At 43.5% G+C, this 25,477-nt stretch overlaps 1 protein-coding gene across 9 annotated transcripts in view; it reads left to right on the forward strand.

Annotated features, from left to right (window-relative positions):
* DOCK10 (dedicator of cytokinesis 10) overlaps positions 1 to 25,477 on the forward strand; it is a 1,740,483-nt gene that overhangs the window by 1,428,884 nt on the left and 286,122 nt on the right. For all 9 annotated transcript variants that reach the window (XM_086943899.1, XM_086943900.1, XM_086943901.1 and 6 more), the window contains exon 39: positions 4,805 to 4,903. In XM_086943899.1, the coding sequence (XP_086800025.1) occupies positions 4,805 to 4,903 (99 nt within the window). The remainder of the gene's footprint in view (positions 1 to 4,804; positions 4,904 to 25,477) is intronic.

The following is a 25,477-nucleotide window of genomic DNA, read 5'->3' on the forward strand; positions in this document are numbered from 1 at the left end:
TTTGCTTTGGATGAAAATCCATGATGAGTAGCGGGGAACTGGTAAGAGACGCGAAGCAAATGGTAGAGGTTTTATGTGTATAAGAATGTTGACTAGTTGCTATTTGTTGGGTGTGCTGAATTCCTCAGCTGTGCTCAAGTATTTTTTGGTGTTTGGAAATTTTCTGCCATCCACGATTTGAATACATTTTCACATGTTTTGCATCGGTGAATGTCATTTTTGTAGAAGCAGTATCATCCTCATGCTGGTGAAGAGGGACATCTAAAACCTTCAGAATATTCTGTGGCTTTACGTAGAGATGAAACCTACTACTTTGTTTTGGACTGCCATATCAAACACCATCTTATCATATTCTCTTCAACTGTAGGGCAGTTTTCAATATGATCAACCTATCTGCTGTTTGAGCGCCAATAATCTGTTGGCATTTCGTGTTCTGCCCTATTCTGGTTTTCTTTATGCACGCATAACATTTCCTATTCTGTGTATTGTGCACTCTGCCAGTCATGTCCAACATGTCTAAAGTGCACCACACATTTCAATTCTGTTCACATTCTAAATATATACCACCCATTTGCCACTATCATCACCTACCTTTGTTTATTCAATCTATTTGGAATCAGCAGGGTGGAAACAAAAAAAAAACAAAAAAAATGTCATAACCCAGTCCAAAAATAACAGAACTAGTAAAAGCGTAAAGGTTCGTAAAGCAATGATATTGATTAATTGCAGTAGATATTACAGAGACACAATGGTTACACAGAATGAAAATGTACATGTTCAGGCCCTATAAAACAGAAGTGATATCATCATATAGAGTCCCCAGTAATGTTGGTTTAGAAATTTACATGGACTTAATGAAGTTGCAGCCATGTCTGTAAGTGCCTTCTGAGCCCAAGCAACCAAAATCGAAAATAATCCTACCACACTCTGCATTCATTATCCCTGAAATACTCACGTTAAAACATTCCAGAAATTACATCATTTCATCCGGAATATCAGCTTGCAAGTTTCTGAAAATCCCGAGATCTCAATATCAAAGGCAGAATGTAGTTTTGCAAAAATAATATCAATCTCAGTAGTTTCATTGTTTATTAAACGCATGCCTGTCTGGCAAACATTTGATTGTCGCTTTAAACAAACACTCAAATATACTACTTTGACACAGACAGATTCTGCATTCATACCCAATTATTAGAATCATTAAATACCGAGCATACCCGCAATATGCCATGGATAGGTGTCTACTATGGTAGGTGTAGCCTAATGTCACTAGGAATGTCCACATTTTGTCAGTGATTGGCCTCTAAAACACCTGGGAAATATAGTTTAGATTAAAGACAATATGTTGCAAGTGATAGCCATAATGTCACCAAGAATTATTATTATTATTATTATTATTGCATTTATTGAGCGCACAGCTACCCGGAGGTTTCCCGGCGCTTGCCTTGGGAACCCATCCTGGCTTTTCCCTGTGAGATAGCCCCTACAGGGCATCCCCAAGGTGAAAGCCAGGCATCCCGCCGCAGGGGGGCCGTTGTGGAGATTAAGCTTAATGCCCAGAGTTGCAGAGTGAGAACCCATGATTAGAGCAGGCACCGAAGCGAGAATTATCGAGTCCGTGGACATTTGAGCTCAAGACCCTGCCGCGTCGGGAATTGAACCCTGGTCCCGGGTCTGACCTCAGCTTCCGGGTCTGCCTGCTCTACACCGTGAGCCACACTTCTCCACAAGAATGTCCACAATATGTTATAAAAGGACCACTGATTTCTGATGGACGGCCACAATTTTGGAAAAAATGCCAACATATCAGGTACCATCAGTTTAAGGTGAATGTGAGTCACCCATCTTCCTCCATATTGTCACATCCACACATATATGCATTCACTCATATACACACACACACACACACAGAATCATGCACTCACATATGCATGCACACAAAGTTTTTGTCCAATACTTCTGAGATGTGTAATTTATTGTCTAGCGCAGTAGCAGGTAGTTCTTTTTTTGTGCCCGGAGCAACACAGAAAGAAGTGCAGGCAGAAGCTGTCAACATGGAGAGCTGCCACAAGCCTGGGCCAGGGCTGACTTTAGAGCTGGTGACGCCCGGTGCGACAATGTTTGTTGGCGTCCCCAATGACCACCTCTACCACGGATTCCTTCACCACCATCTTTTAATGGTGCCCACGTCTCCATAACCACTCTCTCTCAGATGTATATATAGCGCCACTCGTACCAGTGTAGTGTGTCTGACCTCTATACATCGCACACACATTACACTTAAACAATCAATCATACTTGTATAACTCAGTACATAGGAAATATTACAAAAGACAGAGGACTACAAAGTTGAGAAGTGTGGCTCAGGGGTTAGAGGCGGCAGACCCGGAAGCTGAGATCAGCCCTGGACCAGGGTTCAATTCCCCGCCTCGTCGGGTCTTGGGCTAAAAATTCCACGGTCTCGATAATTCTCGCTCCGGTGCCTTCTCGACTCACGGGTTCACGCTCTGCGACTCTGGGCAATAGCTTGCTTAATCTCCACAACGGCCCCTCGCGTGGGATGCCTGGCTTTCACCTTGTGGATATCCTGCCGGGGCCTCTCACAGGGAAATACCAGGACGGGTTCCCTAAGCAAGCGCCAGGATGCCCTTTGGGTGACAGGTCGCACTATATAAGTATACCTACATTTACAAAGTGTAGGCGTCACCTGTCATCAATACTGCTAGGCAGTATAGTTTAATAGTGCTTGGTCTAGAGAAGCACAAACTAGTGAAGCCATCGGCCCCTAATCGTTTTTGCAACATTAATCTTTGTTTAAATATATACTTTGCAGCGTGCATACAATTCTTTTATAAAAGATAATAGTTCAGTACAATTACACAGTGCATAGAATGTAAACAGGTCAATGAGTTACTGCTGTTCCAAGAGACATCATTTTTTTACTTGCAATTTATAAATTCAAATCCTATATTAGGATTTAAGTTATAAATTACACGTAACAAAATTATGTCTTCTTTAAGCAGTAACCCACTGACCTATTTAAATTCTATGCACTTTGTAATCTGTTCAGTACTCGTTTTTTGCAACAGAGGTAATAACCCTCTGCACTGCTTTATAGTGAGTCATAAGCCCAATTAAGCACAATTAAACAAAACTCCGATCTCTCTTCAGAAAGAACATTAATCATAGGATTTATCCTGACATTTCTTTGTTGCGCGGAAATTGACGGGGAAAACAAACGCGGCAGCAGGTGCTTCAAAATAATATTAAACTTGCAAACACGGAGCCCCCTGGAATCCAGCAGTCGGTGCAGTGGCACCGGTCGCACTGCCCTAGAGCCGACCCAGTGGGTCTTTCCAAGGATTTGACCTAATCAGCTTAATCAGGAGCCACCACAGAGAACCCTCGTTTACTCTTTTTTATGTAGTTAATGGTTTTGGAGGTGCTTGCTGTGTAAAGTATTCGTGGGCTTTATAATAATTTGGAAAGCATATGTGCACACATCACCAGTGAAAGTGCAGATATACAAATGGTGAGGTTGTACATGTTAGATCCCTACTCCCGGAGTAGATGCCTTCACTGTTCTAACCTGCCTTCTGATAGGGCTTGGTGCGCGTGATGGAAAAGTCTATTGCAGGCTGTTTTATATAATATAGTGCGCATGCGCAGGATTTAATCTGTGTATTCCAAAAATGTGACGAGGGCTCTACCGGAAATGGAGATTCGGCAAGCCCTATATACATCCTCCTCCTGCAACGTATGCTATATAAATGTGAACAAATGAACACACTTGCAAGGCAGAGAGGCTTGTCAGGCTGGAGGTGCTCTGCCTTGGTGCCCACAATTCACCAGTGCCTCTGGTCCACATTCTACTTATCACAGTGTAACATTTTACATATAGAAGAAACCAGCCAGGGCACAAAGCACAGTAAAGTTAATACCCAAACACATTTCATGTGGTCTGCACTTGCATGGCCAAAACCCAATGTAAAATATTGTTTCCAGATAAACTGATCGCCAGTTTGAAGAGGCATTGACAGGGTAGATAGAATTAATAGATCACAGACATCGTGTTATGCATGCAACAGATGGTGGGCGAGTTACACAGCAACCCCGAGCAGATGAGACTGTTGTTACTATTATATAAAAGGTAAGAGGTTATGGGCTGTTGCAGTGAATAAGGAAATGAGCAGATGACATAGACGCATGCAGGGGCGGCTCTAGGCTCATGGTGGCCCTGGGCAAGGAGCGTAGGTAGGGGGCCCTGGATGAGGGGGTCCGGGCGGGCCGGAGAGCGCAGGCCAGTGAAGAGGAGGGGGGGGGTCAGGGTGTTTGGAAGTGGAACAGAACCGGAGGCCGCCAAATCCCTGCCAGGGGCCGCCACGCAAATATGTATCCATCCTCAGAGGATTATGATATTAAGGATATATATTGGCGTGGTGGCCCCTGGGGTTTGGTGGCCCTGTGCAGGTGCACAGCTTGCACATGCCTAAGGCCGCCCCTGACGCATGGCACTTGTAATATTATATCTATGCTTATGTTTCGGTGCTTAGCAGTGCTCAAATCGTGGACTGCTTGAATATACCAACCTGATAAAAAGATTGACAGCTGTGTTTTATTCAAATATCCATTGTAATAGTACACTTTATTGTCTGACTCTTTTTGCATTGCCTTAGTAAAGATGAACTTATCTCACTAGCCACTGACATTTCAAGACACATACCGTGATCTAGAAAGGCTTGTTTCCTGTTCTCCCTGTGTCTGTCATTATCAAAGTGATATTCTTGTCTTTGTTTTTTTACAGGAAGATTGCTGCTGCGTTCAAACTTATGCAGGCGACACAGAATAATGGCACGCTTAAAGGATCCAACGCCTCCACTCAGGCTGGAATGCTGTCGCAATGGTAGCACAATTACATTTTGGTCTATTTGATATCTGTGTAAATAGTTCAATGTTTATCTGGCAAGTGCATGGGCTACTTCAGTTTTGCATACACGTGTGAACGAAATAAATACATTGGGCCTGATTTAGATCTTAGCAGACGGGTTACTCCGTCACAATGGTGATCGATATCCCGTTCACTGAAATATAAATCTCAAATGATTTATATCTCAGCGGATTAGTTACTCCGTCACAATGGTGATCGATATCCCGTTCACCGAAATATAAATCCCAAATGATTTAGATCTCAGCGGACGGGTTACTCCGTCACAACGGTGATGGATATCCTGCCCGCCAAAATATAAATCTTAATGGGTTTAGGATTTATATTTTGGTGGACAGTATATCCGTCACCGTTGTGTGAGTATCCGCCGAGATCTAAATCAGGCTCATTGTTACGGCCATGAATAATCAAGTGACGTGGGCGAACTGAAACATATGCAAACGAGTTTCAAGATTTGAACATCGAAATTTTTAGTTAATGAATATTTGTGGTGTAACATTTGAACTGTTCATTCCTTAGCCTTACAACTTCCTCACCAAAGTATCAAATCGAAATCTATAATAATGCTGCAAAAATCTGAAAAGAATGACTTGTATGATTGAGGGTTAACCAACCAATATAACTTTTTAAAAAAGCACACCATATCAAAATGGCACATGAGTTTTGGGGAACCTATTCTGATTGACTACTAGATTATCATGCTTTTCATGTGAGTCCCATTAATTTGAAAATCGTTAGCTATTACTACGTAATAATATGGTACAAAACGTATTATGGGATGAATACAAAAATCCTATTTAGCATAACATTTGTGCAAGATCCTCGTTAGGTCCCTATTAGTATCATGTCCTTGGATCTTGGGTCATGGCATGAATCGTTACACAGGACTATGCTCTGCATGCAAATCAAAGACATACGTTCTATATTAAGGCACAGTGGGGGACCCTCCTAGCAGCTCAAGCTTCATAGGGTGCCGATGCCTCTACTGTCCCAAAAGAGGCAGATCCACTGTATTTAAAGATCTATTCTTTGTTAGCAGGGTCTTTTCTTCAAAAGTGTTCCTGCCGACCTGGGGGGAACACTTTCAGTGAAAATGTTAAGTCTGTCAACTTTTTGTTTAACCCCTTCGCAGCAGGGGTAATTCCCCCACTATGCTGGGGGGCGAGGGGCGCGCACAGCGCCCCCGTGCTCATGATGAGCTCAGCTCGTCATGAGGACCACACCCGTTACCGTGGAACGCACAGCACACCAGGGGAATTATCCCTGCGTGTGAGCGTTCAACGGCTCATGACGAGCTCAGCTCGTCATGAGCACAGGAGCACCGTGCCTCATGACGAGCTAAACTCATCATGAGCATGGATGGAGGTAACTGATTCAAATTCCTACAGGGTGAGTTTGTTTCTGGAAGTCACAAAATCACCCTGATCCGCTTTGAATTTTCTCCCAGTGCATGAATGCCATGCTTCCATTTTCTTGTTCACAACTGCCGATCCTTTTACGCCGTCATGAAGTGGAAAAATAGTATTAGAATGGCCACCTTAACACCATGCGCGCTAGCGGAATTCCGCTCGCACGCTGGCATTTTTAAAAACGCACTTTGCGTGACGAGCTGGGCTCGTCATCAGCGTGCGAGGAGGCTATGCCATGACGAGCCCAGCTCGTCATCAGCGTTGAAGGGGTTAAAAAGGATGGGCCTTCAACTGCTGTTTGTTGGCCGTGCTGTGGCTGCTGGCGCTCTGGTAGAGGGATTCCGATGGCCGAACCAGCAGAGGCTTCACTGTAGAAAAACAGAGGTTCCCTGGCTCTAAGAGAAGTTGGGAAACAGCAAGGTGGGTGGATAGAGGCATCTGCCGAGATATGGAGAATGTACTTTTTCTCCAACAAATGAATTACTTCCATAGTCCTCAAAGGGACTAATGCAAAAATGAGTTCTTTATTTCTTTTGCTGCTTTTGACTTCATAAGCGTGAAAGGGGTTATTTGCAAGAATGTCTAGGACACACATATTCTGCAAAGTAGTGTGGCCAAAATATCGACCAACAAAATTTATTGAAGGTAAGTATATGCCAGAAAGCTTTGATTCACTGTTATGAACTGCATATCCTCAGAGAATTTGCAGGAAAAAATGTCATAAAGGTATGTATATGTGGAGAAATAAGTTAGTAAACATGTATCTATCTGTATGTATATTTACCTTCAGAATATTGTGGCAGTGGATATGTAGGTCACAATATTTTTGTAGGATAATATTTTGTCTAATATATGCTGGTACTGTGCCATTGAAAGGGCAGTAACAGGAATGCCAAAGGGTGAGCCAAGGATCACAGCTGCATCCACCGACTGCACATAGTTGACATCCACACTGTCAATGAGACAGATGTCCATCTGCTGCAGAAACATTTCTAACCTTGAAAGAGTTAGTGGCAGACACTGAATGCATTATAACTTGGTGTGCTTAACATTTAACAATGATTTCTAACAAGGGCAGTACAAACCTGAGATATCAGTACTCACCATACAATTTATGGCATTCAGCTGAAACCTCATAGATGGCTTTGGGCATCCCTACACACCAATCAGAATGGTAATTCATATATTCCAACTTTAAACATCTTTTAAACGCTTGGAGTCTAAAATATGAAGATTGGTAATGAGAGGCTGTCAGAGACTGGGTTACTTTTGCAATTTGTGGCAGATCACCAAGGGCCATATGTATCAAAATAGAGTTTTGCGATTCTCAATTTGCGATTTTCAGCTAATCGCAATTTGAGAATCGCAAATTGAAATTCGCAAATAAGGAATACCTTCCCTACATTCCTATGGGCTAGGAGGCCCATAGGAATGAATGGAAAGGCATTCTCAATTTGAGATTACCAATCAGAGAATCGCAAATTGTGAATGCTATTTCTAAGGTGCCAGGGTGTCAAAAGGACACCCTGTTGCACCCCTGAAATGTGGCACACATACATGCCCTAAAGGCATTTTTAAGTGAAATCCCAATTTATCACAAACTTGAAGTTGGTGGTAATTTGTGATTACTTAAGGCCAAATCACACTAGGGCAGATGTATCAAGATTCCATTTTGCGAATCTGTAATTGCGAAATTTTGCAATTCGCAGTGGCAGATTTGCAATACGGGTGTATGTAATTATTCGCTAAATTTTAGCGATTTCTTAAATGTCGCTAAAAAATCGCAGAATTATGGTTTGTGATTCCTTAATTGAGAAATTCGCAATTTAAGAAATCGCAAAAGCGGGAATCTGCAAAGCAGGTGCAGGTTGATGACATCACAACCAGGAAGAGGGAGTGATCACCTGCACCTGCTTGCCTGAGCCACATCCAGTGGCAGTTACAAGAGTGTTTGGAGGCTGCACTGAACTGGTAGTTCTGCAATGGAATCCCAGAGGCCACAGGAAGGCATGGATGCAGAAAAAAGGAAAAAGAAGCATAAGTTTTCAGAAAAGGAGCAGGAGGTTTTAATTGAGGAAATGGTTTGCAGCCATGAACTGCTGTTTGGGAAGAAAGCATTGAAGGCTCCAGATTCAAGGAAGAGGAAAATCTGGCTTGAAATTCAACAAAAGGTGAATGCTGTTGGAGTCACCGCACGTACCATAGAGCAATTAAGAAAAAGATGGTACGATATGTACCAGAGATTTAAAGAGAGGGTGGCAGCCAGGTTGAAGGAGGTACAGAAGACTGGTGGTGGTACAGCAACTGCTGAACAACCAACACCACATGAGGAACTTGTGGAGGCCACTCTCCTACCTGAGATTGTTAGTGGAGTGGCTGATATTAACAGCTCTGACCCTGCTTCCAGTTATCCAGGTAAGATGCATGGCAAAAAGATAAAATCAGCTAGGTTTTGCATGCACACAGTGTAGATAGAGGGACATTAAGTAAACAAGTTTGAGTCCAGGTACACTCCTTAACATACACATACAAATGCATCATGGGAGTTGTAGTCTTATGAAGGATACTCTGTATTTCAGAGCAATGGTACACATGCTCACATTGTGGTTTTGATTGTAGGAAAAATGAGAGTGTCAGGATTGATAGTACTTCAAAGTTGAAAACTTTATTTGTTCCAAGATGCATTACGAAACACAAACTCATATGTCCCACTTTACATCCACAGCACAATCAAGGGCACCAGGGGACATTGCTGAGGGAGAGGACTCCCAAATCCATGTTGATTCTGGCAATGAAGGGGAAATCAGGGAGGAACGTGTGACCACATCAATAGTGTGCAGGAAGCGTAGACATGTGCCCCCTCTGCCTCCTTTGGAGGATGACATTGACATTCATGGGGATGCAAGAGACAGTAGTCAAGACACTGTGGAACCTGGTGAGAGCCTAGGACAACAGCAACAGCAGCAAAGTACAAGCACATATGGAGCACAAAGGTCTTTGTCCAGGAGTAGTAGTGTTAATGTAGAGACACCCACTGTATTTGCAGGACTGGAGCAGGACATGGTTGAGGTGCAGTGCCTGCAACACAAGGCACTGCGGTCAATCAATAGGCAGCTGTCCAATTTGAACAGAAATCAGCATAACATGGGTGGGGCCATGATGGTGATGGCAGGTGCAATAGGAAAATTATGTACTACACTTGAGCACACTGAAACTGCAAGAAACAAGGCTACACAACATGCACATGTACGTATGCACAGCTACACGAAGGCTGTAAACCGCCTATGCACAGTAATATCCAACTTCACTAGGTGCCGCATCACCATGCAGATGCAGATGACTCACTGCAGCCAAGATATTGCTAGAGGCCTAGAGCAAGTAACAAATGCTGTGGAACTGTTGCAAACTGCCAACTCTGGTGAAAGCACGCTAATGGTCTCGGGAGAAAGGGAGTAGACCTCTAGCAGGAGCAGTAACAGTCCTACATTGCCAGTCACTCAACGCAGAAGTGACAGACATGGTGCTGCTAGTAGCCATGGAATGGAGAGCACACAATCTGAACACCGCCCTGCATCCAGCCACCACCGTATGAAGTGAAGTACTTCAGTACACTACTCTTTAAAATGGTGAAGCAACAAAACTATTATTTTGAAATTACTTTACTGAACAGTGCCATAACTGTGTTGTAACATGTTATGGGTTCTAAGATCAATAAGGTGTGTAAATTGTAAATAAACACAGCACCTGTGACACAGATATTTTGTGAGACTACCTTCATGTCTTACCTTAAAGTAATTTTGTTTGATCTCAGACCGTCCCTGGCGTCCAGCCGCTGCTCCTACTCCTGCTGCTGCCCTGCCAGGTGGAGGTGTGCAATCATCATCCGATGTGTTTGAGTCGCTCACTTAAATTTCAGTGCCTTTCCTCATTGCCATGCTGTGTAGCATTGCGCAGCTTGTTACTATTTTACAACATGTTTCAGGCCTGTACTGCAATGCCCCTCCACTTTTATGTATGTACCTGAAACGGCTTTTCAAAATGCCATATGTGCGTTTTATGACGCTGCACGTTGACCGGTGTGCCCTGTTGTATCTTCTCTCACTTGCATTTGATGGCTTTAAATATGGCGTTAAGATGAAGTCTCGCACTGCGTAGGCACTGTCCCCTGCATGGATGGAAAATAAGAGTAAGTCTATGTTCCACTGACAAATTAGTAATGTATGGAAGGATAGATGTGTGATATGTATTTACCTAGCAGGTATCCCTCTCCAAACTGTTCAGCACTCAGACGTCCATGTATCCCACTATGTCGGAAAATGAAAGAGTCATGTGTGCTGCCTGGGTATTTTGCCACAATGACATTGATTATGTATTTGGCATTGCACACAATCCGGATGTTCAGGGAATGGTAGCTTTTCCGATTCCTAAAGACATATTCTGTAGCTGCTGGTGGTGTGATGGCAATATGGGTCCCTTCAATGCAGCCAATCACATGGGGGAAACGTGCAATTTGATAAAAATCAAGTTTAGTTTCTTGTAATGCCTGTTGGGTGCTTGTAAAGTAAATGTGATGTTGTAGCCTGTTCAGCATCGCATCCAAAAAGGCATGAAAAGAGTGTGAAAGAGCACTCTGTGACACCCCGCCAACCTCTGCTATGACTCCTTGAAAAGACCCTGAGGCCAGAAGGTGCAGTGAGCACAATACCTGCACATGGGTAGAAATTGATTGTGTCCTGCCTGTTGGGTGCTCCAAAAAGGGTTTCAGCTCATCTATGAGGTCCAAGATAGTTTGTGGGTGCAACCTGTACTCATCATAGATGTCCTCTTCAGTCTGCTGAAAAAGCGTGATGTGCAGTCTGAATATTCGCTCCTGCCTCTGTCCCCTGTGTGTAAGGGCACGGATACGCAGCCTCCTGGCTATCAGGTATGGTCCTGCCATTTTGGAAGTTTTTGTTGCATTGTGGGTTACTTTTTATACACGAAAAGTAAAACAACGCATATGCGAACATAGGAGCAACATCAGGTGCATCAGGATTACTTCTGACCGCACGTTAAATAACCCAGTGCACTGATTGGCCCAGACCACAGGAGCGTAATGACGTGCTCACCGTGACGGGCCATGCATGCGCACATCACCGAAAAGATGCTCTGACATGGTCAAACCCGAATGGCCACATCTTTCTCAAATAGGGCAGACTTTTCCCGGTCCCAGTATTGACGGGGTCCGGTAATTGAGGCGTGTCCAAGTTTCCAAATGGGTGCTTGGCTTTGACGGCATGAGTTGACAACTACATACTCGGAGAGCCGACCTTCTAACCAGATAAGTAAATCAAAGGGGAAATACTTAATGTATTTGTGTTTCCTTTGTTTTTAGGGTATGCCTACTAGCCACCACCCCCTCTTGAATGGCCGGCTCCTCGAACCCCTCACGATGATAAACCTACAACATAAGTGCACTGGTATTTCGACACGAATTAGCACATTATTTTCTTGTTACAACCCTTTCGGGTACAGAGAGAGGAGCATTGAGAGTTTAAAAATGTCACAAACACGCATGAATTGTAGGAACCATGTGGCCTTTATCTGTTTGTTTGTGTCTTCTTTTTCTCTCTTTCAGGTAACTTCTGGGTGCCGATAATTCACGAGTACCTTGCCTACAACCAGGGTTTCAATATTTTTTCCTGTTTTTGTTTATTTTTCACATTATGACCACCAGGTTTGGGTGAGCCTTAGCGCGCTCATGCCGCCGGTCCTGACGAATGCCTAGTGAATAACGTACAGATAGGCAGAAACATGATGACCTCACTAAGCAGGGCTTAGCTGACACATCGATCCAGCTTTTCAACTGCCCGCTTTACTTTTAACCGTGACAGGTTGGCCTGTAAATAAAAAAAACTTTGTAGGTTACAACTTGGTTACGTTCTAACTCACACAAACCACTAACCAGCTCTGCAGTAACTCTGGCGTCGAAGCACACCAGGTTGGTTTTAGACCTTCCTGGTGGGGCCAATGAAGAAGCATGTCACCAACCAGGTTGTTGAGTGAGGGCCTTCTAAAAGAATCTAATCTGATTCTTTTTCCATTTCATCCATTACTCCTCTCATTGAGAGGCACACTCTTTCGTTGATTTGATTGCTTTTTATACCTCCAACTGATTGCACTTGGTGGTAATTGCGATTTCTTAAATTGCGATTTTCATGATTTCGCAATTAGCAATTTTTTCATACATGTCATTGCGATTTCTTAATTTGCGATTTCTGGTTTGTGATTTTCGCAAACTTGAAACATCGCAAAATTAGAAATCGCAATTTAATTTGCAGAATTGATGATCTCGCAACGTAAGAAATCGGAATTTGGCGATTCCTTATATTGCGATGCGATTTCTTTCATACATACCTTTTTCCTATTTGTTAGTCGCAAATGCTTTTTTTTGCGATTTGCCGCGTTTGCGACTAAAAAATTGGTTGATACATCTGCCCCACTTTCTTTTGTGTTTCTTACATTGCACTTAAGGAATCGCAATTTGCGATTCCTTATTTTGCGAGGGTGTTTATGTGTGCTACATTGCACACTGCTAATTTGCGATCGCAAACGCTGAAATTCTGTGAATTCCAGCTTTTGCGATCACATATTGGCTTCATACATATGGCCCCAAGTCTCACTATGCTCCAATCATGGGGAATTTGGTTTTTCAGTCAGTCCTGTGGTACGTAGATCCTCAGGACAGGTCCTTCATAGGGGTTAGTCATCAGTGGTCAGCTGAAATCCTATTAGAGTCAATGGTGCTTCTGCTTTTTGTATCCTTGAAGCAGAGAAACAGGAGGCCAACCACTTAACCCTTAGCAGTTTCATTGTCTGGGTGCCTGCAGGTGTTTAGATTATTTTAGTCATTGCAAGGGTCCTCTTCTTCCAGCTGAAATCAGGGGGCATGGTGTTTTCCCAGAAGGGCCTTCTTCTTCACATGAAGTCTTCTCAGGTCCAGGAATGCTTTAAGGGGGTTGTGGTTGAGATTCAAGATTAATCCTGTGCACTAGCCGGTAATTGGAGAAAATCTGCCACACAATCCCGACTGTTATGATGCAATCCCCACCTCCATTGCAGCACTTCCTCTTTGCCTTACTGCACATTACCCACGATCCCCTGCTTCAATGTGGCATTACCCGTCTGCCACCAGACAGGCTGGTATTCAGCTCTGTAGCCACTCCACCATTTAAGTAGACTCTCCTCTCACCTGACCGAGTTCAAACTGTCTCCCTCACTATGATAGAAGCTTCTCTGTGTAGACAGGTGCTGGGAATGAATAGAAGAATCCGTCCCAGGCATCTCAACCTCAAACGAGGTAGCGTTTAGGTTGTCCTTTGTTCTGCCAGCTGTTCGACTCCCAGATATGTGATGCCTTCTATGTGGTCAGCAGATAATAATACCGCCCTGTCCTTCCTTGACTCAGAGGCAGCCCATTTTCTTCTGAGGCAGGGTTGTTAACTCTCCAATCTGAAAATGTGGATTCCAGTTCTGCTAGTGTGATGATTTTCAGTACTATCTTTAAGCCAGTTATGTCCCAGGGAGCCTAAGGTACACTTTTATTTATTTTTATTATGATTCAAGTTTAAAGAAATCTGGGATTAAATTTAAATACGAATTTGAGAATTAATTAGGAAATAACTAGAAGAACTTGGCTAGCATTTCCCCAGGTGGAAATATAAAATGAAATAGTTTAATCACAGCTACGTATGTCTAATTGAAAATGGAACTGAATCTACACAGTAAAATAATTTTAGGGCTTCAATCACTGTGAGGACATACTTTTTAAATGTAGAGTGTATCACTTTTTTAGGCACACCGACTTCTGGGCATACAAGGCACACTTTAGGGGTTACTTAGGGCCTTATTTTGGGTACGCTGGTCCAAAGGACTGCGTACTTGCAGTGGCAGTCCAACCACCACCACACTGTGGGCCTGCCCGCAGTATTACAATTGTGGTGGTTGGACCACTGCAGGACCAATGCCTTTGCCAGGGATCCAAGATCCTGCGGCGGTCACACAATGGTCAGGAGCAGGAATATGTTGGCTGTGCCGCTGCAGCACCGCCAATCCCTTCTCATGGCGGAGAGCCCGCCATGGAAAGGGTGGTGGAGAGGCAACTACGTGCCGCTCCTAGGCCTGGGGGTGCATGCAGGGGGCACATTTTGTGCCCCCCTGGAATTGCATCCCTATAACTGTACAGTGTGGCATGCATTACATACCATGCAGGAACGTGCTGCAGGCGCTGTCATGGTGGCAGACTGCATATTAGGCTCTCCTAAGAACCCAACAGCCCACCGCCATGAGACCACCGCAGCACCGTCCGCCCGCCATGGATTACAATCGTAATCCAGCAGGCAAGCACAATATGGCTTTGGCCGTCCTCCTGCCAACAGGGCGGTGCAGCAGTAAGACCGCCAAACCTGTAATACGGCCCTTAATTTGTAACAATGAATATCTCTACATAGCAAAAGTACTTTTTCTTCCTATGTGTCACGGTAATTGGTTTAAACTGCAACCCAGCCAGAGCACAATGCTCCTAGGAGCTTTGTATTTTAAGTCATACATGTAGGTGGTATAAATACACACTACTGCTCATGTGTGACTTTTAACTCCCATGCCATTGGTGCATTTTCTGTGTGATCTGCTATAACATTACAGGAAAGGTAAATACACCAACTGGATGGAACTCATTTTACTAATACTGTTTTAGAAACAGAGCACATGCACTGAATAGCAGTGTCACATGGCACAGCGTCCTAATACTAGCAAAAATAGGGTCCAGAAAAATATTTTGTGGTCATGGAGAAAAGTCGAATTTCCCACAGAGTCCTTGAAACCGCATTTCCAGTGGTCTATTTTCTCCAACTTCTCTCCTGACACAGGGAAGTGTGAAGAACTAACATTCTCTTCAGACAGAAGGCATATTATAATTTCTATGAATTAAATGACTTTCATGGTCATGGTCAGAGCTTTGAAAACCTCTGAAGAACACCACCCACTTCCCCAGTAAAATAGATCTTTGAAAATTTCTCTCCAGCTGCCTAACATTCCTTAAAACAGTTCGAAATCTATGGATTTTCCAAATGAAATCTTAAACAGAAATTGTATTAATTTTTGTTACATCAGATTTATTTTCCCAGATTGTTGGGCAGTTGCCAATATCACATTCCAGTATTAAAATAGGCTAGTATAGTTCTATTGCTTGAAATATTTCTTTTTGTTCCCATATCCATCCCTGAAAAGATCTCCTATTTAGGAGATACAGCTTATTGTTTTACTGTAAATTCAATGATGTACTGATTTACCTCAGTATGTCCATTTTCTGAAGACTAAACTAGTTATAATTCCATGATTCTTGCCTTGCATACTTTTTTCAAACAAAAATAGTTTAGCAATTGACGAGGTGAGATTTATAATATTAGGGAGAATAGAACATATGCAGGGAGGAAGAAGCACACAAAGGGTAACAGAATAACAGATTTATTGTATCCCGTGTGTGATCTTTCTATGCTTAGACTCTACCAGTAACTCCAAACTGTTTGTTACCCACTATACAATTAATGGAAACCTTTCTTTGCTCTGTTTAAGCGTGAGAGGATACATGTTCATGGGTGCAGCATCGACATTTAATGGTAGTAAACTACATTTCTCTTAATAGGTCCACAGAAATCTCTTGGATGCTTGTAACGTGAAGTGAAAAAACAATAACATGTTCCTTAAGGTTAGAAGAAAAACTACATGGCTACTATATACCTTCTCAAATTGCTTTTTGTTTTTTCAACATTTGTTGACCTTCTTTGCAGTTTTTATATTAACTTCTCTAGCTGTAAGCCTCGTTAGTAAGATGTCAGACATTCAAAAGAAAGCGTGAGGATCTGTGAACTGTGCTTGTGGCCGCTTTTGGGGAAATAACTGCAGCGGAGCGCTTTGCCTGATCTTCCTTGTGACCTGGGAGCATTTCAGCTCGGTCACCTCGGCTGGGGGAGTGTCTGAAACGTCACCTGCATAGGGAGCGGGACTGCGAGGTCCAGAAGTGCTTGCGCCATCCACCGCGCGCACCTGGTTCCTTTTCCCGCCCCCTTCTCCCTCCGACCTCCCTGGAAGGCTTTTAAACTCCTCGCGGCCCCCGCTGGCGCGGGAGCCGCTCGTGCAGCGTGAGGATCTGTGAACTGTGCTTGTGGCCGCTTTTGGGGAAATAACTGCAGGGGAGCGCTTTGCCTGATCTTCCTTGTGACCTGGGAGCATTTCGGCTCGGTCACCTCGGCTGGGGGAGTGTCTGAAACGTCACCTGCATAGGGAGCGGGACTGCAAGGTCCAGAAGTGCTTGCGCCGTCCACCGCGCGCACCTGGTTCCTCTTCCCGCCCCCTTCTCCCTCCGACCTCCCTGGAAGGCTTTTAAACTCCTCGCGGCCCCCGCTGGCGCGGGAGCCGCTCGTGCAGCGTGAGGATCTGTGAACTGTGCTTGTGGCCGCTTTTGGGGAAATAACTGCAGCGGAGCGCTTTGCCTGATCTTCCTTGTGACCTGGGAGCATTTCGGCTCGGTCACCTCGGCTGGGGGAGTGTCTGAAACGTCACCTGCATAAGGAGCGGGACTGCGAGGTCCAGAAGTGCTTGCGCCGTCCACCGCGCGCACCTGGTTCCTCTTCCCGCCCCCTTCTCTCCTCCTCTACTTTAACCCCGCCTTGAACGCGTACGCGGGATGCGCGCGGACGAGGAAGCGGGCGAAGACCGGGCCAAGAGCGGGCCCGTTTGTGCCCGGGAGTGACCGGGAGTGACCGGACCGGGCTACCCCTCTAACCTGTGTAAGCCCCCTCTTGCTATCGGGGGCCATGGCTGGTAGAGATACCAGGATCAAATCATCGCTAACTGGAAGTCTCTCAACCGCTGGAGGTATGGAAAAATTTCTTATAAGGGCCAACAATATCATAGACAAGGAAATTGTCATCCTGGAAAAACGCCTATCAACTGAACTTATCTCTCTTAAACGCTCATCCATAGGGCCTCTTGCTAATGCCAAAACACCTAACAGAAATAGTGAACAATCTGCTATCTTGGAGGTAACACCCCCGCCAAGAGAAGACCCTGACACCTTGGCTACCATAATTGATACTGTCGCGGATATTAATTATGTCCCCGAAAGCAATAATGTCTCTCTTTCGTCTCACCATGAAGAGAGTATTATTCAATCTAAGAGCCAAGGGGAGAGAGAAGGCGCAATTAGGAAACGGAAAAGAGTGTATAACAAAAAAGAAACCAAAACGGGAAGATCCGTAAAATCAGCCAAAGTGCGGGGCGAGCCGCCCCAGATTACCAACCCCCAAGAAGTTACTCCCCCTGGGAGAGAGGTGTCCATGGAGTGGGCTGTGGCTTTACTTAAATCAATCATATCACCACTAGAGGCAAAATTGGATAGGTTAAATTCTAGAACATCCAACATAGAGAAAACCACTGCCTCGATCCTAGCAACTCTTAGTAAGCCCCAATGTCAAAACACCCCGCCCAATGTCCCAACTCCTCTGGTCCCTCTACCTCCAAATCCGAATCAACCGACTATTCCCTCATTAATTAACTGTTTACCGACCCCTTCCATGCCCAGCAATACAACCGCCGAGCATGTGGCGAGTCATCAAGCCAGCCAATCTAATCCTCCAGTTCACATGGATGAGGTAAATCAGGGATCCCCGGCTAAGGAACACAATACCCCTAGACCTAGACGGCCTGATCTCCCACCAGAAGCTAACCGGTTCACAGTTATCCTAGCTGGAGTACCACCATTAGAAAAAGGGGAGACAGAAACTTTCAGTTCATTGAAAAGCAAGATAATAAAATGGCTTAATTGGAATAGACCCCTCCCGACCCATTTATATAACGAAATCATCATGGTCAGGAGGGTCCCCTGGGTTGGTAAGACTCCCAAAATTATCAACGGAGACTGCATAACCGTTAGCTTTAGAGATCCGCGTACGGTATCCCATATATGTGCAGGCTTCAACAGATCTTTCGATTCCACCATCCAGACCCTTCCAGTTTCCTACTTCTTCCCACCAACCAATAATTACCATCAATCGAGAAGAGGGGACTGGACTGTTGTGGAACGTAGGGGCAGGCAACGACCTTATGATACTAGACCACCTAGACAACCCCAATACGCGCCCCAATTCCACCCCTTTACGGATTATAATCGCTTTGGTTGCTTAGAAGGTCTGGAGGGAGTTGACTGACTACCCCCTGTTTCCCCTTCCCCGGAGTTGACTCTTGCCACAGTTAACAGTGAAGTTCCATCTACTGTCAAACCACCGACCCAATGCATGGAGTTCGCTTCTAATTCGCCATCTATCCCACCTGTTGTCCTGAAGGCAGCTCTTCCTGTACCTCATGTCATGGGTCCTACCGATGTGGGCCACGCAACTTTTTCCATCACAGCTATCCCCACTGATACGGTACAGGCCCCTAGGCTAAAAGGATATTCAATGGCGAGTTGGAATATTGCAGGGTGGCGGCAAAAAGTTACAGACCTGGGCTGGAGAGAGCACATCTTGGACTTTGACATTTTGTGTCTACAAGAAACATGGTCAGTGGAAGATATTCACTATGATGGTTTTGTCTCTTACAATTGTAATGCTGTAGAGTCTGTTATGGGGAGGGCCAAAGGCGGATTACTGATTTTACTATCTGTACACCTCCCTATACATGTAAGAAAAAGTCATTTAGTGGGGTTCCATTCGCAGATACTGGAAATAACGGTTAGCAGGGGTAGAAATATTCTATTGATTAACCACTATAATAACATCTTTGATCCTTCCAGTACCACTGTCGTGGATGAACTTGAAACTGTTATAGACTCAATTCTCTATAAATCGGCCATATCCTATGATATTATTTGGGGGGGAGATTTTAACATCAGAACTTGCCCTCACTCTTATACAACTGCATGCGGATATGATGGGGATAATGGGGAGTATTCATTACATTTTCTACACTCCCCCTACGGTACTTCCCTTAACAACCTGATGCTAAAGTATGATGTGTCCATCCACCAACATGCCCCTGACAACGAGGGTAATTTGGCCCCTACTTTTACGGGGAGGAATACTGTTTCTATTATTGATTTTCTGCTCATCTCCACCCGGATAGTTCCGCATTGTACGGTCCCGCATATCCTGGACCTTGGACTGAGTGACCACAATGCACTAACTATGTCCATCTTCTGTGAGATTACTAGGAAGGTATTTTCCGGCAGGGTTGTTGATGACATGGGATACGCATTAAGTGGTGCGGGGAAAAATCCGAGAATCTACACCGTAGTGTTGTGAAAGCCGGTCTAAAAGTGATACTTTGTTGTCTTGAAACCGATGCCCCACCTGATTATATCGTTAATAATTTTGAGAAATTGGGTACCATAATCAAGCAAACCCTTACTACCAAGAAGGCCCCAATTAAACGGGAAACACTGGGTTGGTTCAATCAGGCGTGCACTAAGGCGTTAAAAGCCCTTAAGCTTGCCCTTTCCATCAATCCTAGAGATAGGGAAGCAGTTAAACTGTTGAGGGCCAATTATAATATCGAATTGAAGCTCAGGAAACAAGAGCTAAGAGAACTAGCCTGGGAAGATCTGAACAAAGCTGCAGCCCTCCGGGACAGCAAGCTGTTCTGGAGCACCATCAACAGTCCATTCCTCCAAAAGGAAGAATTTCCAGTCCTTACCTCCCAAGTAAGCGAAGATAACTGGGTTTTACACTTCACAGGGATTTTCAACCCAACTGGAGAGTCTAATGATAATTTCTGTAACAATCTTATCACTCCAGTTGAACCCCTGAGAATCACGACACATGAGGTGGATATGGCAATAAAGAATAGTAAAGGGGGAAAGGCACCTGGCCCTGATGGGGTGCCAATTGATCTTTATAAACATGATCTGGCCCTCTGGAGTCCATTATTAACCATAGCATTTAATGCCGCTGTGGATAACAAGACTCCCCTAAGCTGGGGTAAATCCATTATAATTCCAATCTACAAGAAGGGGGATAGAGGAGAGGCCAAGAACTACCGCCCTATCTCCCTTCTGGATTCCTCATTAAAAATCTTGAGTAGGGTCTTGTTAACACGATTGGAAGACTGGGCCACAGATAACCATATCCTCGCCCCATCCCAATATGGCTTTAGAAAGGGCCTTGGTACTATAGAACAATGTATTAACCTGAACCTTCTAATTGGTAAATACACCAAGGCCAAACCGGGATCACTATATCTGTGTTTTGCGGATCTTTCTAGCGCCTTCGATCTGGTTGACCATGCTTTGTTATGGTCAACCTTATTGGGCATGGGGGCCCCCCCTGATATTATTCACTTTTTAGCCAGACTTTATTCCAACCTATCGGCCCAAATTCGTTATGGTCCAGCGGGGGAGTGTACACGAAAGATCAAGGTAAGATCTGGCATCCGACAGGGATGTGTTTTGGCCCCATTGCTTTTCTCGCTCTTTATTAATTCAGTTGAGCAAGATTTAAAGCACATCCAAGCCGATGCCCCCCAAGTAGGAGGTCTTCCCATACCGGTATTACTTTATGCCGATGACACTGTTTTACTCTCCAGGACCCCTATAGGCCTCCAAAAATTGATGAATGGGTTTTATGATGTTATCCAGGGGAAGAAACTTAAAACCAATAACTCTAAAACCTTTGTTATGGTGTGTGGCAAAAAGTTAAAACATCTTAAACCCTTTTATTTTAAGGAAAACCATATTGAGACTGTTGCCAATTTCTGTTATCTGGGCGTTACTTTTAATAACAGAGGTTCCTGGGTTCCAGAGCAGACAAATGTTAAAGCTAGAAAGGGGAAAGCATCCCTAGGCGTCCTCCGCTTTGCTTCTAAAGTGGGAAGCCGCCGTATTGTAGATATGTTGAATATCTACAAGCACAGATGTACATCGGTAGCATTGTAAGGTTCTGGGGTTTGGGGACATTGCAATGTAAGGGCCCTGCAAATTATGGAAAATAAGTTCCTCAAACGGTTGCTCTGCCTTCCATCCTAGGCTTCCACTGTTTTAACACACATGGAACTAGATCTGGACTACTTATCTGATCTAACCGGACTAAGGCCACTGTTGGTCTGGAAATCCATTTTTACCAAGACGGAAGCTGCCTTTACCAAAGACATCATTAAGGACTGTTTACTTTTGGACAAAGTTTCCAATATTCCTTGGCTAAAATATGTGATTTCAACTGTTAAGGATCTGTTCGATATGGATGTGTGTAATGACCCTATTTGTATGAATTCTCTGACCAAACAAGAAGTCAAAAATGAATTTTTGCGGGTCAAATCTGATCTGCGGAAAATTACAACTAAAGAGTATTCTACCCATGTTTTCTATTATTCTTTGAAAGAAGACAGTCCTGGTATACCCATGTACCTTAATGTTATTTATAGACAGTCTATTCAATTTGTACTTTCAAGACTGAGACTAGGCATAGCACATAACCTGGTTGCCTTCCCCACAATGAAATGCTACTCGGTTACCCCTTGTCCGTGTGATGGTTTAACTAAACAAAGCACACTGCACTTTCTCCTACTCTGTCCTTTGTACAAAGCTCAGCGTATTCGCTATCTTAAATCTATGTTTATGAAGTATTCTACGTACACCACAGGAAATGCAATGAGGTTATTATTCTCACTTGCGAGCCCAGATTTATGTTTCTTTACTGCCACTTTTATTTTGAAATCTATCACAGCAAGACTAAGTATGGTTTTCCCTTAAATTTATGTCCAGTAATTCCTACATTTTATGCTAAAATTTTCTTGCCCAACAACATGATATGTATCCCCCCTGGTGTCGTATTTTTTTAATGTATTTTTGAATGTGCAATGTTTTAATTGTATACTTTTATGATGTTTTTTAAAAACAATCGAATAAAGTTTATAAACTGAAACTGAAAAATGAGGCTTTTGAGGTATAGCGGAAAGCAATGACAACTAGAATATCAGATCTCGAGGACAGCCAAAATTAATTATCAAAGAAGAACTCCATTCTTCAAAAAGAGATTACCTCTGTAAAAACAACAATTGGAAGATCAAGAAAACGATTGAAGGACATCTAACCTCAGATTAGTTGGTATTCCAGAAAGAGAGGAGGGGAAACCCAAGAAGGATATTGAATATATCAATGAGGATGTAGCCTTGCGGTTAGAGCTGTTGACCTTGAAGCTGGGGAACCAGGTTCGAGTCTCGGCAACGTCGCTCAACATCCTGTGATTCTGGACAAATAACTTAATCGTCCTGTGCCGAACAAAAAGGAATGTGTCCGTCTGTAACGAAACTGGTGCTCATGTAAAGTGCTCTGATACCCGATGTCTCGGGTCTAGTTCGCGCTATATAAAACTCTTTAAAAAAATGATCTGACTTATACTTATCTTTTGAGGGGCCTTTTGGAATGCTTGACAATAACTCGTTCACATTGAACACCTTTCCTAGAGTGTCCAGATAGCTCCCATCCTTGTACGATGTTGGTGAATATTGGAGATTACAAGATGCGTGAGAAGGTGCTGAATAGTGCTATAAAACAACAAGGTATCAAAATCAGAGATGGGTTTGAAATTCAGATCTTTCCTGATATGTCATGCGAGACCTCCAATTAACACAGGGAATTACGGCAAAAGCTACTCTTATTCCAAGCTGCCTGTGGATAAGCAAGGATTCTACAACCAGCCAGGCTGAGAACTTTATTTAATAGAGAATATAAGGTGTTTGAATGACACTCAGACTGCATACAATTACCTGCATACATTTCAGACTATGAAACAATGAGGGGTTACGAAACCTTTTTGTTGAAAGTATGAGATTTCTTTTTTGAGTTTCTGATTTTGATCCTAAATATTTTACCTACAATGAGCTCTTAAGAAATAAGTCTATGTGTCGGCCTGTTATCTGTAGGCAAAAAGAAGGGGGGGGGGGGCGGCCTGAGCCATTTCGGGTCTCCAGTAAGGTGCGAGGTTTGCACCCAATTGAGATGGGGGAAATGTCATTACTGGACGAAGTGGTTGCGACGGGGGGTTCTTGGTTTCAGGGTTGTGGGTGGGTGGAGGGGTAGATTTAGCAGTTGGTGGAGTACAGAAGGGGGTGGTGGATGAGCAGAGGATTTTGGGGTTGGGGACAGGGAGCTATGACTGTCCCCTAGTGGGGCCAGGTGTGCCTCTATGGTGGAAAAATATTTTTTGCAGGTGTGAGCTAAGCCAAACTAACCAAGCAACTTGAGTGGATAGTGAGGGATTGCTAAAGTATTTATTTTATGAAAGTGAATATGTCTAGAATGCACCTGCCTTAAACTGCACTTTTTCTTTTATTATCCATTTGTATTGAAACATAACTATGCATTGTTTGCATAATATCAGTAAATAATGACATTACAATTCACAGAATATAGGCTTAGTTCTCATCTTGCCATGTTGTCTATCTCCCCGTTCCTCCTGTCCTTCTCCAAACCTCCATATATATCCAAATTGTCTTTGTGAGTTTAGCACCTCTTTATACCATGTACACCAATTTCCCTATCACAATTCATAGGCACCATAATCGGCATAAGTCTTACAGTAATTTTAACCTAACCGCCCCTTCTCTGAATCCGAACTGTTATATATTAAATTTTCCCCATATACCCCAGATGTTTTAATATTTCTTCATACCTCCCCTGCCTTTGTATATCTCTCTCTCTCTCCATTAACTTGTTTGGCTTCATTCCCAACTGCCAGTCCCTATAACAAATGGTATCCCATCCTCCCATCTGCAAGTAGTATCCCGCGTGGCGAACATGCAACTTGTGTTTATCGGTATCTTCTGGCCCCATATTAAAACTGTAGGACTCCAAATGCCTCATAGTGCTACTCTGGGTTATAATGTCCGAGGCATATCAACTGTTTCTCTTAATGAGTTATCTACTCGATCCCAAAAAGGGTGTAGTTTGAGCCAACCCCAAATCGTGTGCATGAATGTGCCTTTCATCCCACACCGGTGCAAGCATAAGGTGTTTGCAATTTTCCCCATTTTGTGGATGAAGACCCTCGTATAGTATGTCCTATGTAGTATTTTAAGTTGAATCACTCAGTAACTGGCTTTGATTGAAACTGCAGTTGGAAACCCCAATGCCGTTTGCCAGTCATCATCCATTTCACCTGTATGTTGTTCCCATCTACATTTCATTCATGTGAGAGGGTCCCGTGTATTTCTCATAAGTGTAGTATATGTCAGTGAGATACTTTCTTTCCTAATTTACCATCCAGAAATTGTTTCTCTAAGGAGAACTCCTGCGTTTCTTCCTCCTCATGAATACTATCGTGAAGGGCATGTCTCAACTTTTGATAGCGTAACCATTGCATCACAGGCATTCAATATTCTATTTGCAGTTACTCGAATGGAACTGTTCCATTCACATCCCAGACGCTAGCTAATGTGGAGAGGCCCATAATGTCTGAACCTCAGAAACCCTGCATGTTGGCTGTTTGTAACCCATTCCCTTCCCACAAAGGTGTCTACGGGTGAGACATTTGTCCCATTTCATTTTCTTCTGTAAATTGGACTGTATATTCACCACTGCTTTAGTGGCATGGCCTGCTTTTGCTTCTAATTTTCCCCATATAAAGCCTGGAGGGAACTTTTATCTCCCAGAGAGTCTCTATCTAATCTAAAGGCATGATCATCCCACTCAGAATAAGCCCATTTATTCCCCACACCAATCTGGCCATCTTCATAATAAGGAAGTGCAATACCACCTTCGTATTTACTGCACCGGAGAACCCACACTGCAATCCGAGATTGGGATCACTGAAATAATATCGAGGGACAAAATATCGACTTTCCAAAATATCGTGGACAAAATATCGACAGTCAAAATATCGAGTTTGTATCTACAAACAGGTAAGTACAAAATATCGTTAACAATAATATAGATGTAAAAAATATCGACTTTATTAAAAACAGTGTTAAATTAAATTAATATTAAATTTTAATTACTAAAATATACTTAAATTAAATTATAATAATTAAATAATAAATGAAAATAATAAAAATAATTTTTTACAATCTTATTTGTTGACCCTGAACCCTAAAAATA

Source organism: Lissotriton vulgaris, chromosome 11 (assembly GCF_964263255.1).
Source record: "Lissotriton vulgaris chromosome 11, aLisVul1.2, whole genome shotgun sequence".
NCBI lineage: Eukaryota > Metazoa > Chordata > Amphibia > Caudata > Salamandridae > Lissotriton > Lissotriton vulgaris.